This window comes from Prunus avium, chromosome 2 (genome assembly GCF_965620075.1).
Source record: "Prunus avium chromosome 2, drPruAviu1.hap1.1, whole genome shotgun sequence".
NCBI lineage: Eukaryota > Viridiplantae > Streptophyta > Magnoliopsida > Rosales > Rosaceae > Prunus > Prunus avium.
Window position 1 is genome coordinate 28,063,043 of NC_142285.1, and position 13,686 is coordinate 28,076,728.

Here is a 13,686-nt window from a genome sequence, read left to right on the forward strand (position 1 = left end):
AATGCAGTTTCCATTTTCTGCATTGCAGTTTCCTTTTTCTGCAACGTAGTTTCTATTGTCTGCCAACGACATAAATACAAAAAATTAAAACTAAGACAAACTAGAGTGTATTTCGTGCATGATTTGTAGAATTTATGAAATTCCTATTCAACATCCAAACGAGTCAACATGACAACAACGGATTATAAAATTGTGCATCTATTTCTAGTTGAGGATTTTCAGTCCTCGACTTGAACCCTTTGGAGAATTATAGTAGTTAAATAGTAATTTAATTCAAAACCTTGACTTTAACATTCTCATAACTATCGTATGAGCTACCACACTTGACAAGTAATAAAATATTATTTGTTTAGTTAAAGAAGACAAAGACAGTGCTGAGAAGACATGCACATTTTACAAGCTCAAGGGATACCGGAAATACAAGTTTGTGAGTTACATGCATGGAAAATGAGTCAAAAAAGTTTTAAGATTGATTCCCAATGCAATATTTGTTGTTATGGAGATGCCATTGCCATATAATCGAGTGTTTTTGTGACAGAAGCATTTTTGTGACAGAATCACTAAACTATAAAAAGAAGAAAAACAAGAGAGAGGAAGGGAAAGAATCTTTCACTACGAGAATTGAAAAAATATACACATAGGAAAAAGAAATGAAACAAAATCAGAGCTTAAAACCTGTTAATAGTATTCCGATGGAGATAATTAATATGATTCTCGAAAGTCTAACCCTTGGTGCCTCCAATCTTCCAAGCAGAAGATTTGCATTGCCCGGAAGAGAGAGAGACAGAGAGACAGAGAGACCGATCTGCGATGTACTTGCACTTCTATTGAAAGCAGATAATGGTTGGTGAAAGTAAGGCATTGGATCGATGATCATCAAAAAGGGAACCAACGAATTTGGGTCAGGCTTTTAAATAAAAAGGATATAATTGTCTTTTCAATGATTAAAGTAAGGTGGGCCAACGAATTTGGGCTTCCTCTTCGGCCAAATTCAAAACAAAATTCAATTCCTAGGTATTAAAACCAAAACAGAAATGCTATTTGTCTCAAATCCTAATTAGTAATGATAGTTATGTCTAATACCTAATTTTTCATATCTTTTATAAGAATTTATAAAACTTGAAAATTATGAACTTTTTGGTCTAAGAAATTTGTGCGCATGTGGCCCAAGCCCAAAGCCCATTATTTTCTTCTGGCCCATAGCCCAAGCCCCATTAAAAAAAAAAAAAAAAACTCAGTGTAAACAGGTGGTCCATAATCCCTGTCGAGCACAAAACCTTTCACACCACGATTGGGATCAACATGTTGAAAGGGAGAGAGCATGGTTTCTAGTCCACCATTTCTTGACGATAGGGGATGCATGGCTAAATCTTAATAATTCGTACTTTAAAAAAAAATTGAAATTACATGGATTAAAATAACCCACTTTGCACTGAAAATTGACATGCTTCAGACCCACTTTCCTAATTGTCTTTCTTGGGCCCACAAGGGCGCCAAATCAAATGGCAGATTCGTTCTCAAAGCAGCGCCAACTTGAGACTTGATAAAAAGACTTTAGATTGGACCATTTTCAGGGGCCTTGTGTGGAATGAAAGCAGCAGGGGAGCTTCGTGAAGTGTACCTGAAGGTGTGGTCTGGGAATGAGTAGGAGCAAAAACATATGGGGAAGCTTTAGATAGATAGAAGAGAAGAGAAACTGAGGTAAAGTCCACCTCGTCCTCCCTCCCGAACTGGAGAAAAACTTCACAAAGTCTTGGTCAATCTGTTCACATTACTTTCTTGAATTTCCTAATCACTGGAATTTCTTATATCTTGCAGTCCACAGCCCCTCCCACTAATTAAAGAGAAGCAGAAACTAAGTTAGTCATGTATATGGAGTTTCAAGGGAAGAAGCAAACCATCCTCTGCGTGTCCTTTGTGACCTTGTTTAGCCTTCTAGGTCTCTGCAGTCCCAATATTGTTGTGGAAGAGGTTCATGTTGGTGTGATTCTTGATATGGGGTCAAGGGAAGGAAAGATTATTCTCAGCTGCATTTCAACAGCCCTGTCTGATTTCTACCATCTGCATAATAACTACAGCACAAGAGTAATTCTGCACACCAGAGATTCCAAAGGAAAACCTCTACATGCTCTATCAGCTGGTAAGCCACATATTAATATTTTAGTTTTTGTACTATAAAATTAATTTTCTTTCTAGACTTTGTTATAATGATTATAATAATAAAAATATATAAGAAACTCTAGTCGCGATCTTCAACCAAACGCAGCTCTAAATCTTTTGGATAAGATCAAAGTGGAAGCAATAATTGGTGCACAAACAAGAATGGAAGCAAACCTATTGGCAGAGTTAGGTGAAGAAGCTAAAGTCCCTGTATTGTCACTTTCTGGACTTCGTACTAGTCCTTTCGGTGCTCCTGGCGAATATCCCTTCTTTGTTGAGATCACACAAGATGAAACTTCTCAAGTTACGGCAATCAGTGGCCTTATTGAAATGTTCAAATGGAGGGATGTCATCCTTCTATATGAGAACACTGATTATGGGAGAGACATCATTCCATTTTTTATCAACTCCTTTGAAGAAGCAAATGTGACTATTGTATATAAAAGTTGCATTGCTGCCTCCTCATCAGATGAACAGATCATTGAAGAGCTCCGCAACCTCACGAAGTTGAAGACGACAGTATTTGTGGTGCATGTATCACATTTTCTTGTTCCTCGCCTTTTCTTGAATGCAAAAAAGTTGGGCCTACTGAGTGAAGGGTATGCTTGGATCATGACATCAACTAGCATGAATTTCTTGCATTCTTCCATGGACTCATCTGTAATTGAGTCAACGCAAGGAGTGCTCGGTTTGAAGTCTTATTTTCCAGCATCAACCCGCCTCCACAATCTTACTTCAAGATTGAGGAGGATATTTTATATGCAGGGTCCTAATATAGAAGTAAGTGCGGTAATCCCAGACGGAATTTGGGCATATGATGCAACTTGGGCTCTAGCTGAAGCAGTTGAGAGGACCTGGACTTCTATAGGATTGAACCTAGTGAATTTAAACAATATTACATCCTCCAAACATGGACTTCTGCTTCTTCAAGAGATATTGCAAACAAGGTTTAAGGGTTTAAGCGGTGAAGAAATTCAATATCCAAATGGGAAGCTAGTTTCAAGTGCATTTGAGATTGTGAATGTCATAGGAAAAGGGGAAAGAAGGGTTGGATTTTGGCCATGTGAAGAAAAACACACAAGAGATTCCTACCCACTTAATAACAGAAGAAATTTACTTTCCACCAACGATCTTGAAACAATCATATGGCCTGGAGGATCATCAACCATCCCAAGAGGTTCAAAGATGCAATTGAGTACTAGTTCTGAAATAAAACTAAGAATTGGCGTTCCAGTGAAAAATGGGTTCTTCGAACTTGTGCAAATGAACCATGATATTCAAACCAATCGAACATATTTCACAGGCTTCTGCATAGACGTATTCGAGGCTGCAATTAGCGCATTGCCCTATGAAGTAAATTATGAGTTTGTTCCATTTGCGATTGGCATTGATGGAAGTTACAATGATCTTGTTCTCCAGGTATGCTTAATATGAAATTAAAATTTTATATACGTCTGTAATTGTATGCTAGTAACTTGTAATGCAAAAATAGATTACATTTAATGATTTAATCTTTCTAATTTTTAATTTTTCGTTTTCCTGCCACACACTTTTGCATATTGGGGAATGTATATTAACTAGACATTCGATGCTCTTGTTGGGGATATCACGATCACATCGGAGAGATCTCAGTATGTTGATTTTACAATACCATATAGTGACTTAGGTGTGGGGATGCTAGTATCTAATGAAAAAGAAGACATGTGGTTTTTCTTGAAACCTCTTTCGGCTGATCTTTGGATCACAAGTGCGGGTTTCTTTATCTTGACCGGTTTCGTTGTGTGGGTAATTGAGCGTCCTGTCAACCCAGAATTCCAAGGCACACCTTCGCAGCAAATTGGAAGCATATTATGGTTTGCCTTCTCAACCGTTGTGTTTGCTCATAGTAAGTGCACTATATCTCACCACTTCTTTCAATTATTCAAGTTTACTGCTAATTAGTTTTCAGTCTCTATGAAACAACCCTTGTGTTTTCTGATTAATTAACGCAGATATGAGAAAGAGTAGCATTATGAATTATATTTTTCTGACTCAAATTCCATTCAGATGAAAGAACGAACTCAAATTACGAATATAGATGCTGTAGTTGACGATCAGTCTTGATTTAGTTGATTTGCTAAAATCACCTGGAAATGAAATTTTGTCTTTTTGTTGCAGGGGAGAAGTTGTTAAACAATTTAGCAAAGTTTGTAATGATCATATGGGTGTTTGCTGTGCTTATATTGACTTCCAGTTACACAGCAACTCTGACATCAATTATGACAGTTAACCAAATACAATTAAACTCAAGAGGGAACTATATAGGTTACCAAGCAGGTTCAATCACCCACGGAGTGGTAAAGAACTTGAATTTCAAAGGTCTTAAATACTATAATTCAGTTGAAGAATATGCTCTTGCTTTATCAAGAGGAAGTAAGCATGGTGGTGTCTCTGCTATCGTTGACGAGGTTCCATACATTAAGATCTTCCTTGCACACTATCCTTCTGGCTACTCCATGATTAAACCCGAATCTAGCACCAATGGTTTTGGCTTTGTGAGTAACCTCCCTTAAAGTTATGCATTAATCATATGTTGTATTTCCGCTATAAAACTAGCAAGATTAAGCATGATATTTTGGCCATATAACATCTTAACATTTATAGTTTCTGTAGTTCGTTATTCATATTTTTTTTGTATAAGCAGGTTTTCCGTAAAGGTTCGAAATTGGTCCATGATATGTCAATGCAAATTCAACAAATGAGAGAAGAGGGAAAGCTTATAGAGATGGAGAAGGTCTGGTTTCATAAGAGAACAATTCTCATGTTTGACAACACAACGAGTGTTCCCAATACTCTAAACTTCCATACCTTTCGTGGTTTATTTCTCGTTACTGGGGTTTCTTCAGCTTTTGCTCTTTTCATATTCATAATATTCCCACTCAAAGAAAAATGGTATGCCGTGAAGAAATTCAGATTTAGATATCGGGTTCGAGAAAAGCTGCAGCGTGTAAGGAAGTTCTTCTCTCACAAAGTTTCCAATGAAAACGAAGAAAACCAGTAGACAGATAGTGCATGAAGCTAAGTATTAAGGTATGTAGAACTAGATATTGCTCCCCATTGTAGTCGCTGAGGTTGTACTGGACCTGTGTGAAATCGTGATTTTGCAATGCTAAGGTTGTGTTTTATTAGGTGTATATTGTACAAACAGATAAAGTCACTTTAAGCGAAATACTCGCTTCTCTTTTGTTACGCATAGGAGTGACACGCAGGTTATTCTTTAATCTGTCATCATGCCTCTTGTAAAAGACAAGAAGAATATCCTCTATCAATCTCCCTATAAAGGGCACTATAGTAATTCCAAAGGTACAGCTATCCTAATCAATCGGGGGTGCATCCACCAAAACATGGTATCCTAATCTTGTTTTAAACCATTCAATGCAATTTTGCTTATATGTATATGCGCAAAGCAGAAGATCCTCAGAAAACGTACCTGATGTTTGCGAAACTATCAGATTGCATCCTTAAAGTTTTTTTGTATCACTCATGGTCCCTAACGTTAATATGGGTGCTCTTAAATAATCCCTCAATCAAAAAGACCGTTAAATCCCTATTTTATGAGGTATATAATCGTCAAATCAATCCCTTGACCTCTCCAATGCCTTTGACCCATTTGCTAATCAACAAATATCTATTTTTTATTATCCACAACTTCACCTTTTATGCTTCCTGGGTGCTAGGATAGCACCTTAGTAAAGTTGTTCGTCAAAGAGCACTACTAAAAAAACCCACACTATGTACTGATTCAGATTTGTCCCATAAGTTAAGTTTTGAGACAATAAATTGTCTCCATTAACCAATAGAGACTATACAGCCACTATTTTTAAATCAGTATCCTAGTTTGGGGTTGCTATTGTTTTTTGGGTACCATTTACTTAGTCAGTCCTTCCCTATTTTCCATTAAAGAAAAAGCTTTTAAGAAACAAGCCATTTGAGTTAAGCCAAGCCATTTTCGATGGCTCCAAGTGACAGGACCCGCCCCAAATTCCTCGGAACTCGAGACGAATCCTGTGAAAATTTCGACATTTTACCAATGTCGGGCCCACTTACTAAGAACCGAGACTTTCTGCCGAAATTTCGGCAGTCTCCCCTGTAAATTGAACATTCCCCAAATTTCAACCTGCACAAAATTCACATTCTAATATCCCAACAGGCAGCACGCACAATACAATCTCATGCAATTCACATATACGGCCTCCGGCCTTCAAATGGTTCGAAACAAAACCAGCAAAGTTCTTAAGTCGAACAATGCATAGACCAAACAATTAATGATCTCAATAAATCGGATTCATATCCAATAACCCCATCAAAATCCAATCACATACACAAAATCAATCAAACCTTTTACACCCAGTAAAATTTCGCAGCTGCACCTAGGTGAGACCCCAGCCTGCCTACGTACCCTTGGACAAGGGATCAAGCCACACGTAGTTCTCATCTGAACAGTCACAACTCCGATAATATACAATTATTTGAAATACAACCAACAATACATTTCAGATTTAACACAACTCCAATTTCCGACAAAAATACAAAGAACACATTCTCAATCTCTTTCTTTATATCAATTCAAACCCCACGACCATACCCATCCAAGGCGTATGTACAATGACACATTATCAAATTATTCCATTTATAACAGTTCAATCCCGCAACCATACCCTAACAATCCAACCGGGGATTGTTGACTAGCTCACAAGTATCCGGCCTCAAACGCCCATGTGGCTAGGGACGAGCCGTCCAACTGGGGGACTAACTCTCAGCCAGCACGTACGGACGAAGAATCAAGACCCGTACGCCTGAAAACAGCCCTACGCGCGCAGACTACCCAATTAAGGGTCTATAGCGACACCCCGTTAAGGTATGCCCCAGGTTCCGTCATATCCAGACCATATCCACAATTTCCATATATCAGTATCCAAGGGGAGGTACATGTGATGTTGCACATCATGTACTGGGGAAAACAATCCAACATGGGATTGTTGACTAGCTCACAATTATCAGCCCTCAAACGGACTATGTGGCTAGGGACGAGTCGTCCAACTAGGGGACTAACTCTCAGCCAGCACATACGGACGAAGAATCAAGACCCGTACGCCTGAAAACAGCCCTACGCGCACAGACTACCCAATTAAGGGTCTACAGCGACACCCCGTTAAGGTATGCCCTGGGTTCCGTCATATCCAAACCATATCCATGTATCCCAGTGTCCATATCCACTGATTCCAAGTATCATCATCCAAGGGGAAGGTACGTATGATGGTGGAGTTCGTAATCCTTATATAAATATTATAAAAATAATATTCCCTTCCTTAATCCAATTTTTCCCAAGGCATCGTATTAAGAAGACATCTGAAGGGCCTGGGCAAAATATATCTCAAACTAAAACCCATAACCGGGGAGGTACCTAAGGTAGTGCTAATAGCATTCAAATTAACATTCTAACTCAAATCTTCCTAGCATCTCAAATCAACAACCCAAATACCCCACACATAATCAACAAACATAACACTTTCTCGAGTATTGTGTATATATACTCCAAATACTAGAATATGTCAAAACTCACATATATCACAAATACTTACAAAGATAATAAATTCAACCAATAAATATAAAATGAATTTCGATAAACCATCACGTTCATATATAATACTTCCATCACAAACTCATGCCATTTATTTCCAATAATTATAACCGAGTCCCAAGACTCACTTTCACAACCCAACAAATCGAGTATCCCATACTCATCCATTTCGTAATTTCCATTATCAAATAATATCCAAGAATTCCATAAAGAAAAACTAAACACTCCTGAAGACAAACGTCCACTTAAATACTAATATTCAAAACCGAGACCCTAGACTCTCTCGCAAGGTTATCCTAATACTTTTCGAAGGGTAAAACAACCTCGAAAGACTCTTGGTCAACCGAGTATCAAACTGTCCAAACTTAGTAAATCGGGCCCGCGGGGCCCACGACCTCCAAACTCCGATCCAAAAGTTCCTATGTGTCCTACCAGGCTTCGGACACACGTCCTGCAAGTTTGGTCCAGATCGGACGGGGATCACTCACGATCGCACGATCGGACGGTTACTGAAATCCTAGCCCTAGGGTTGGCATTTCCGGAGTATCCGAGACTCCGTTTCACAATCCGTCGAATCCTACACAATCCTAAGGATGCCCAGGTTAACATATAATAAATTCAAGACCATCCAACGGTCCAAACCTGTCGAACCTGGATAACGCGTAATAGGCGATATCCGTTCGAGACTCATACGGTATCCAAAATGAGATCCGTAAAATCCTACGCAATCGTCACGACCAGGGGATCGCATTGGGACATAATGTCCCTCTGCTACAGTGCCCATGCGCCGCCACACGCGCTGGCAGCGCGTGGGTGTCTAAAGCGATATCGCTTCACCGGAAAATCTTATAATCTTGGCTCCAAACTCCTACCCTAGGTAAAACACCTAATTTGGAGTCACTTTTGTTCTTGGGCTATGGCCAAAAAGTGGCCGGAAGTGGCTGAAAACGGAGGTCGAAACCGGCAGATTTCTCTATCGCTTAATTAACTACCATAACGCAGAAATTTCCCAAACCTAACACAACCAGCAGCTATAACAGTTTGAGAGGTTCAAGATCCATACCTGGATCGCAAGATTTGGTGGCCGGAAGTGGGAGAACGAGCGGCCGAAAGTTCACGAAAAATCTGTCCAAAACCGCCAGTTTCGTGGCTGTTTCCGGCGACCACGACGGCGGATCGGGTCGACGATGGGCCGGAACTGGAAGAGGGAAGGGTGGTGGTCCTTTTGGGACCGGTGCCGCCCCAAGTGGCGGCGTGTGGTGGTGGTGGTGGAGGAGAGAAGTCGCTGCCATCACAAGGGGGGGGGGTCTGTTTCGCAGAGAGAGGAAGGGAGAGATCGTGAGAGGGGAGAGAGAAGGAGAATCAGATTTTTAAAATCTGATTTTCCTCAATTACGATTTTACCCCTCGGAGTATTTAGATTGTACTTTCCTCGTTATAACTCCGATCTGAGCCCACTACGTGTCTACGGACTCGTTTCGACGTGCTCTACGCACCGATACAATCGAAATTCCCAAATTCCTTCCCGAACTTAAAATGACATTTTTGCCCCTTTTTAAAATTAAGTAAATATTTATTATTTTCAAAACCCTTAATTAATTCAAATCATTTTATTTTTATTGTTTATTTCAATTTATTTTCTCATTCTAATTTATTTCCTCTTAATTTAATTATTTATTTCTTTTTCGGACCGGGATGTTACACCAAGCTTGGGATCTGATATTTGGAATGGTGTCTATTATATTAGAGACTAATCATATATAACATATCAGCTTGCAATTGTGTACTCTTCAAACAAGACAGATCTTAGTTTTAGTATCTTCTCCCTTAGAAATGCAAATATATCAGTCCCCATTCATATAATACTTTTAATATTGATAAGAATGTGTATTGTATTTTAATAATATGCACTTATTCAAATACGATTTGGGGGCTGATTTTCATATTATTCTATGGACTTTATGTAATTCATCAATGTTATGTATTTGCCTTGAATGAAAACTGAACACAGCAATCCAATATTTCATATTATCCAAACAACTTTACACAGCCCATGCTTCATATCGATATGATCCAAAAATATTTACACAGCAGATGCATGTTTTGTACTATCATTTTTGTACAGGTGAGGCAAAGCATTCACAGATCCATTTACATTTCCCACATATCGAATGGCTTCCAATGCTACTGCTAAATCTGAGAAACCAGCTTTTCAGTGAAAGATGCATCTAGTTCAGCTTTGTAACGCGCCAAACTTGCTTCATGTTCCTCCCTAAGTTTTACTTGTTTCTCACCAAGCCTCTGCATTGCCATTTCAGATTGCTCATTTGCCTTCCTCTGCTCTTCATTTTGCACCCTTTGCTCCTCAAGTGCTTGTCGCAGGGTATGAACCTCTCTTGATATCCCTCTTCGGTCAGTTATTATCCTAGGGACATCCACCCATGACACTCCAGCTCCCTCAAGAAGTCACTCATTTTGATTTGCTATGTTTGGGTTTGAGGGTGAGTTGGTTGGAAGTGGTTTCGTTCTTCTCTGTTCATATGAATACAAAGGTTCTCTATTTTATAGTGGCATTCTCCCACCTATTTGAACTTGCATTTTTTGAATTCTTTAAACCAGCCGGAAAGTTTACCAAAGCAAACCAGCGGGAAAGTTCACCAATGCCAATAATTAAATATTACTTTTGCTACTGTTTGTCATTCAAAGCATTCAATATATAATTAAATGGAAGAGACTAGCATTCACAATCAACCATTCAACCATTCAATATAAAATCAAATGGAAGAGACTAGCATTTACAATCAGTATCCAATTTAAGGCCAAATGCCAAAATTGAGTGAAGGGGAGCCAAGCCAGTTTGTAAAGGGAGCCAGCCACGTCTCTTTGTGTGATTTGTGAGTTGAGTCAAATGAGCTGCAGCGTCCTTTGACAAATTGGGACTGATAATGACAAGTTGGGACTGATAAAAAGGATCAAATATTAAAGGAAAATCATGAAAATCAATGTTTTGTATTACACACCATTGACTATCCCAAATATCTTTAATAGGCATGGTTTTGGAATTAGTTTCCAAACAAAATTCAAAAGACACTTTTATGAAATTGTATCTAGAAAATCAGTGTGTAGTGGCCATATTTCTAGTAGTGGAGAGATTGCTGTTTCTATAACTTTTCATATTTTCTGGTCTGGCTTAAATCTTATCTTGAATAATGTGCTGGTGACTAGAAGATGCAACACACCAAGTAAATAAACAGAAGTAGTATGCAACACTCGGCATGTAAATGAAGTAAAAAATAGAGCAAAATGAATAAACAAACCACTCCGCTGTTACTACTCTGAAAATACGATGACTGTCTGTTCCAACTCACAGGGAACTCCATGTGACCGTCATTTCCATGCAAGAATGGGACATCTTCAGGAACATCTTTCCGTAACAAATTTGACAACACTAAGAAAAGGCTGAAACACTTCTTCCACCTTTGACCATTTCTCCGTGCTAGAACAGGTTCATATGAATGCAGATCAGCATTGTTATACCAGGGGACTTTTGTTGAGGTGAAGTTGTAGATAACAAAAAATAGAATTTTGTTGATTAGCAAAAAAAACCAACAAGAAATGGAGGGAAATGGTTCCAAATTGGTGGCAAATGGGTATGAGGCATTGAAGAGGTCAAAAAGGATTGATTTGACGATTATATCCCTCATAAAATAGGGATCGAACGGTTTTTTTTATGGAGAGATTATTTAAGAGCACTCATATTAACGTCAAGGACCATGATTGATACAAAAAAACTTTAAGGAGGCAATCTGATAGTTTCGCAAACGTCAAGGACGTTTTGTGATAAAAAGCCTATTATTTTTTATATAAATTCCAACTTAAAATTTACTTTTTGAGCTTGAAAATTTACAAATGATTCAATTTCATGCAAAGAGAGATATTAGGCCTAAAAAAGAAAGATGTTTTGAAGTTGAACTTGGGAAAATATTAGTTATGAGATTAAAAATGTAGCATTGAATATTAGTTATATATTGATTGCTTTAATTTTCTGATTTAATATGGTGAAGGTTACATGTTATTGGATGCCTATAAAAGGCCACTCCTTCATATTTGTACAACCACAATACAATACATTACTATCACAACCACCACTACAATATGATTATCTCATCTTCTCCTTTCGTACTTTCTCTACTAAGGGAGAAACACAAAATAGTTTTATCTTTTAGGGAGCTTTAGTTTTAAAACACAAAATAGTTTACTAATTTGGAAGATAGGAATACAATTTCATCTAATTAGCATAAGGCCAAAGACCAAAAAGTAGTACCTAATTTTACAATAATATAATTAAGAAATATCAAAATTACACACAGTGCCACTGCTTATAAGGCAAGTACACTATGCCACATGTCCACCTCCGACAAGCCCCCTTCCAACCAACTGCCACTGCGGGCCAGACGCCTCACCGTTGGCCAGCTGATCGGTTCATAATTGTATATCATTTTGTACCCTTCTAGCTTATGATTTGGTTATGTTTTTGAGTTAAACTTGTGCTTTTAATCCTTTTTGTGTTTATCTTTCAGTTCATTGAGCTTTAGGTAATAATGATGGCTTTAGAGAGCATAATTCATGCAATTCAAGCATGTTAAGGCCTAATTTGGATGAATGGATGAAGAGCTTAAAGACAAACTCATTTTGGCTACAGCCCCCTGCCAGTCCAGTTCCGTAGGTCATATTACAAGCCTTGTTTCAACAACCTACACAGCTCGGATGAGGCCGCATTCTTCATGAAAGTTGTTCCAATGGGTGTGTACTATAACATATCCAAAATTCAGCCCCATTGGATAAATATGGAGTCTGTTACCTAGCAAACACAGAGCCATGCTCAGGATGGATTTTATCAGCGCGCAAAATGAGTTAGCAATTTGTTTTGGCCTTAACTTCCTCCTCCGACCTTGGATTGGCCCAAATGATATATGGCTGGAAAGAAGACATTCTGAACTTCAAGTTTGAGTGCTTAAAGTCTTAATTTGCTTAAGGGAAGCCCAATTCGTAAGCCCTTGAAGTTGCTGGTCATGCTGACCTCATGATGAGCTATTGTTTCTGGTTGGAAGCTTGGTCATGGTGAGCTAGGCATGAGCTATTGAGCTGGTTGGAAGCTTGGTCATGGTGACATGAAGATGAGCTAGGGCTGCTGGTGGGATTTATTGGTGAAGTGCATCAACCAATTCAAATTTTCTAATACAAGTGCATCAACCATTTCAGATTTTATAAAACAAGTGTTGTATGCATTAGCCATATTGAATTCAGATTTTTCACTTCCTTAGGCCTATAAATAGGGAGGTTCTCTAAGCTTGTAAACACACCCCAAGGGGGGGGAGCTCTCAAACACTTCTCTAGAGCTCCCTTCCCTTCTCTCCCTCAAATTCTCTTAATTTTGCTTTCTAGTTCTCAATTCTAGCTTTCCTTTTGCTTCTTAGTTGTAATTTATTTTTCTTTGTAATATAAATTCTTTTCTTAAGTTTTCAAGTTGAATTAGTTTCCAAGTTTCAATTATGGTTTTTGTTCTTATTCATTATGCTTATAAGTTAATATGCTAGTTTGAATGATTGATCACCATTTAGGCTTGCATGTTAGCTATCTTGGTTTGAATTAAGAGTATACACCATGCTTTAATTCGAATTGAACTATGAATAGGAAGAGTATGTATGGACATTCGACAACAGGGATTAGATACATACTTGGTTGTTTAAAATGTTCTTCTATGCTTAATGGGTTCCTAATGCTTAATTTTAGGTTAGACAACAAATGATCAAATTAGGGAATTAGGAACACAAGGTTATGACCACACACCATGGCTTAATCATACTTTAGCTAGAATCAATCCATTAATCTAATTGAACTTGGGAA

The 13,686-nt window shown here is 38.3% G+C and overlaps 1 protein-coding gene across 2 annotated transcripts; it reads left to right on the forward strand.

Moving 5' to 3' along the window:
* Nucleotides 1-1,502: 1,502 nt before the first annotated feature.
* LOC110756029 (glutamate receptor 1.2-like) lies at nt 1,503-5,388 on the forward strand. Of its 2 annotated transcripts, XM_088249036.1 has the most exons (6): nt 1,503-1,701; nt 1,819-2,140; nt 2,267-3,579; nt 3,742-4,045; nt 4,318-4,694; nt 4,844-5,388. In XM_088249036.1, the coding sequence occupies exons 2-6, from the start codon at nt 1,867-1,869 to the stop codon at nt 5,198-5,200; spliced, it is 2,625 nt and encodes an 874-aa protein (XP_088105162.1). In that variant the 5' UTR covers nt 1,503-1,701; nt 1,819-1,866; the 3' UTR covers nt 5,201-5,388. The 2 variants fall into 2 exon arrangements, with proteins under 2 accessions (XP_088105162.1, XP_088105161.1); XM_088249035.1 differs by having other exon boundaries at nt 1,503-2,140.
* Nucleotides 5,389-13,686: the final 8,298 nt, after the last annotated feature.

Excerpts from the sequence above, each read along its gene's own strand:
- LOC110756029 (XM_088249035.1), top strand. The coding sequence starts at position 1,867 with ATGTATATGGAGTTTCAAGGGAAGAAGCAAACCATCCTCTGCGTGTCC. Across the intron at positions 4,046-4,317 it reads AACCGTTGTGTTTGCTCATA|GGGAGAAGTTGTTAAACAAT; the intron begins GTAAGTGCACTA and ends TTTTTGTTGCAG. Across the intron at positions 4,695-4,843 it reads GCACCAATGGTTTTGGCTTT|GTTTTCCGTAAAGGTTCGAA; the intron begins GTGAGTAACCTC and ends TTGTATAAGCAG.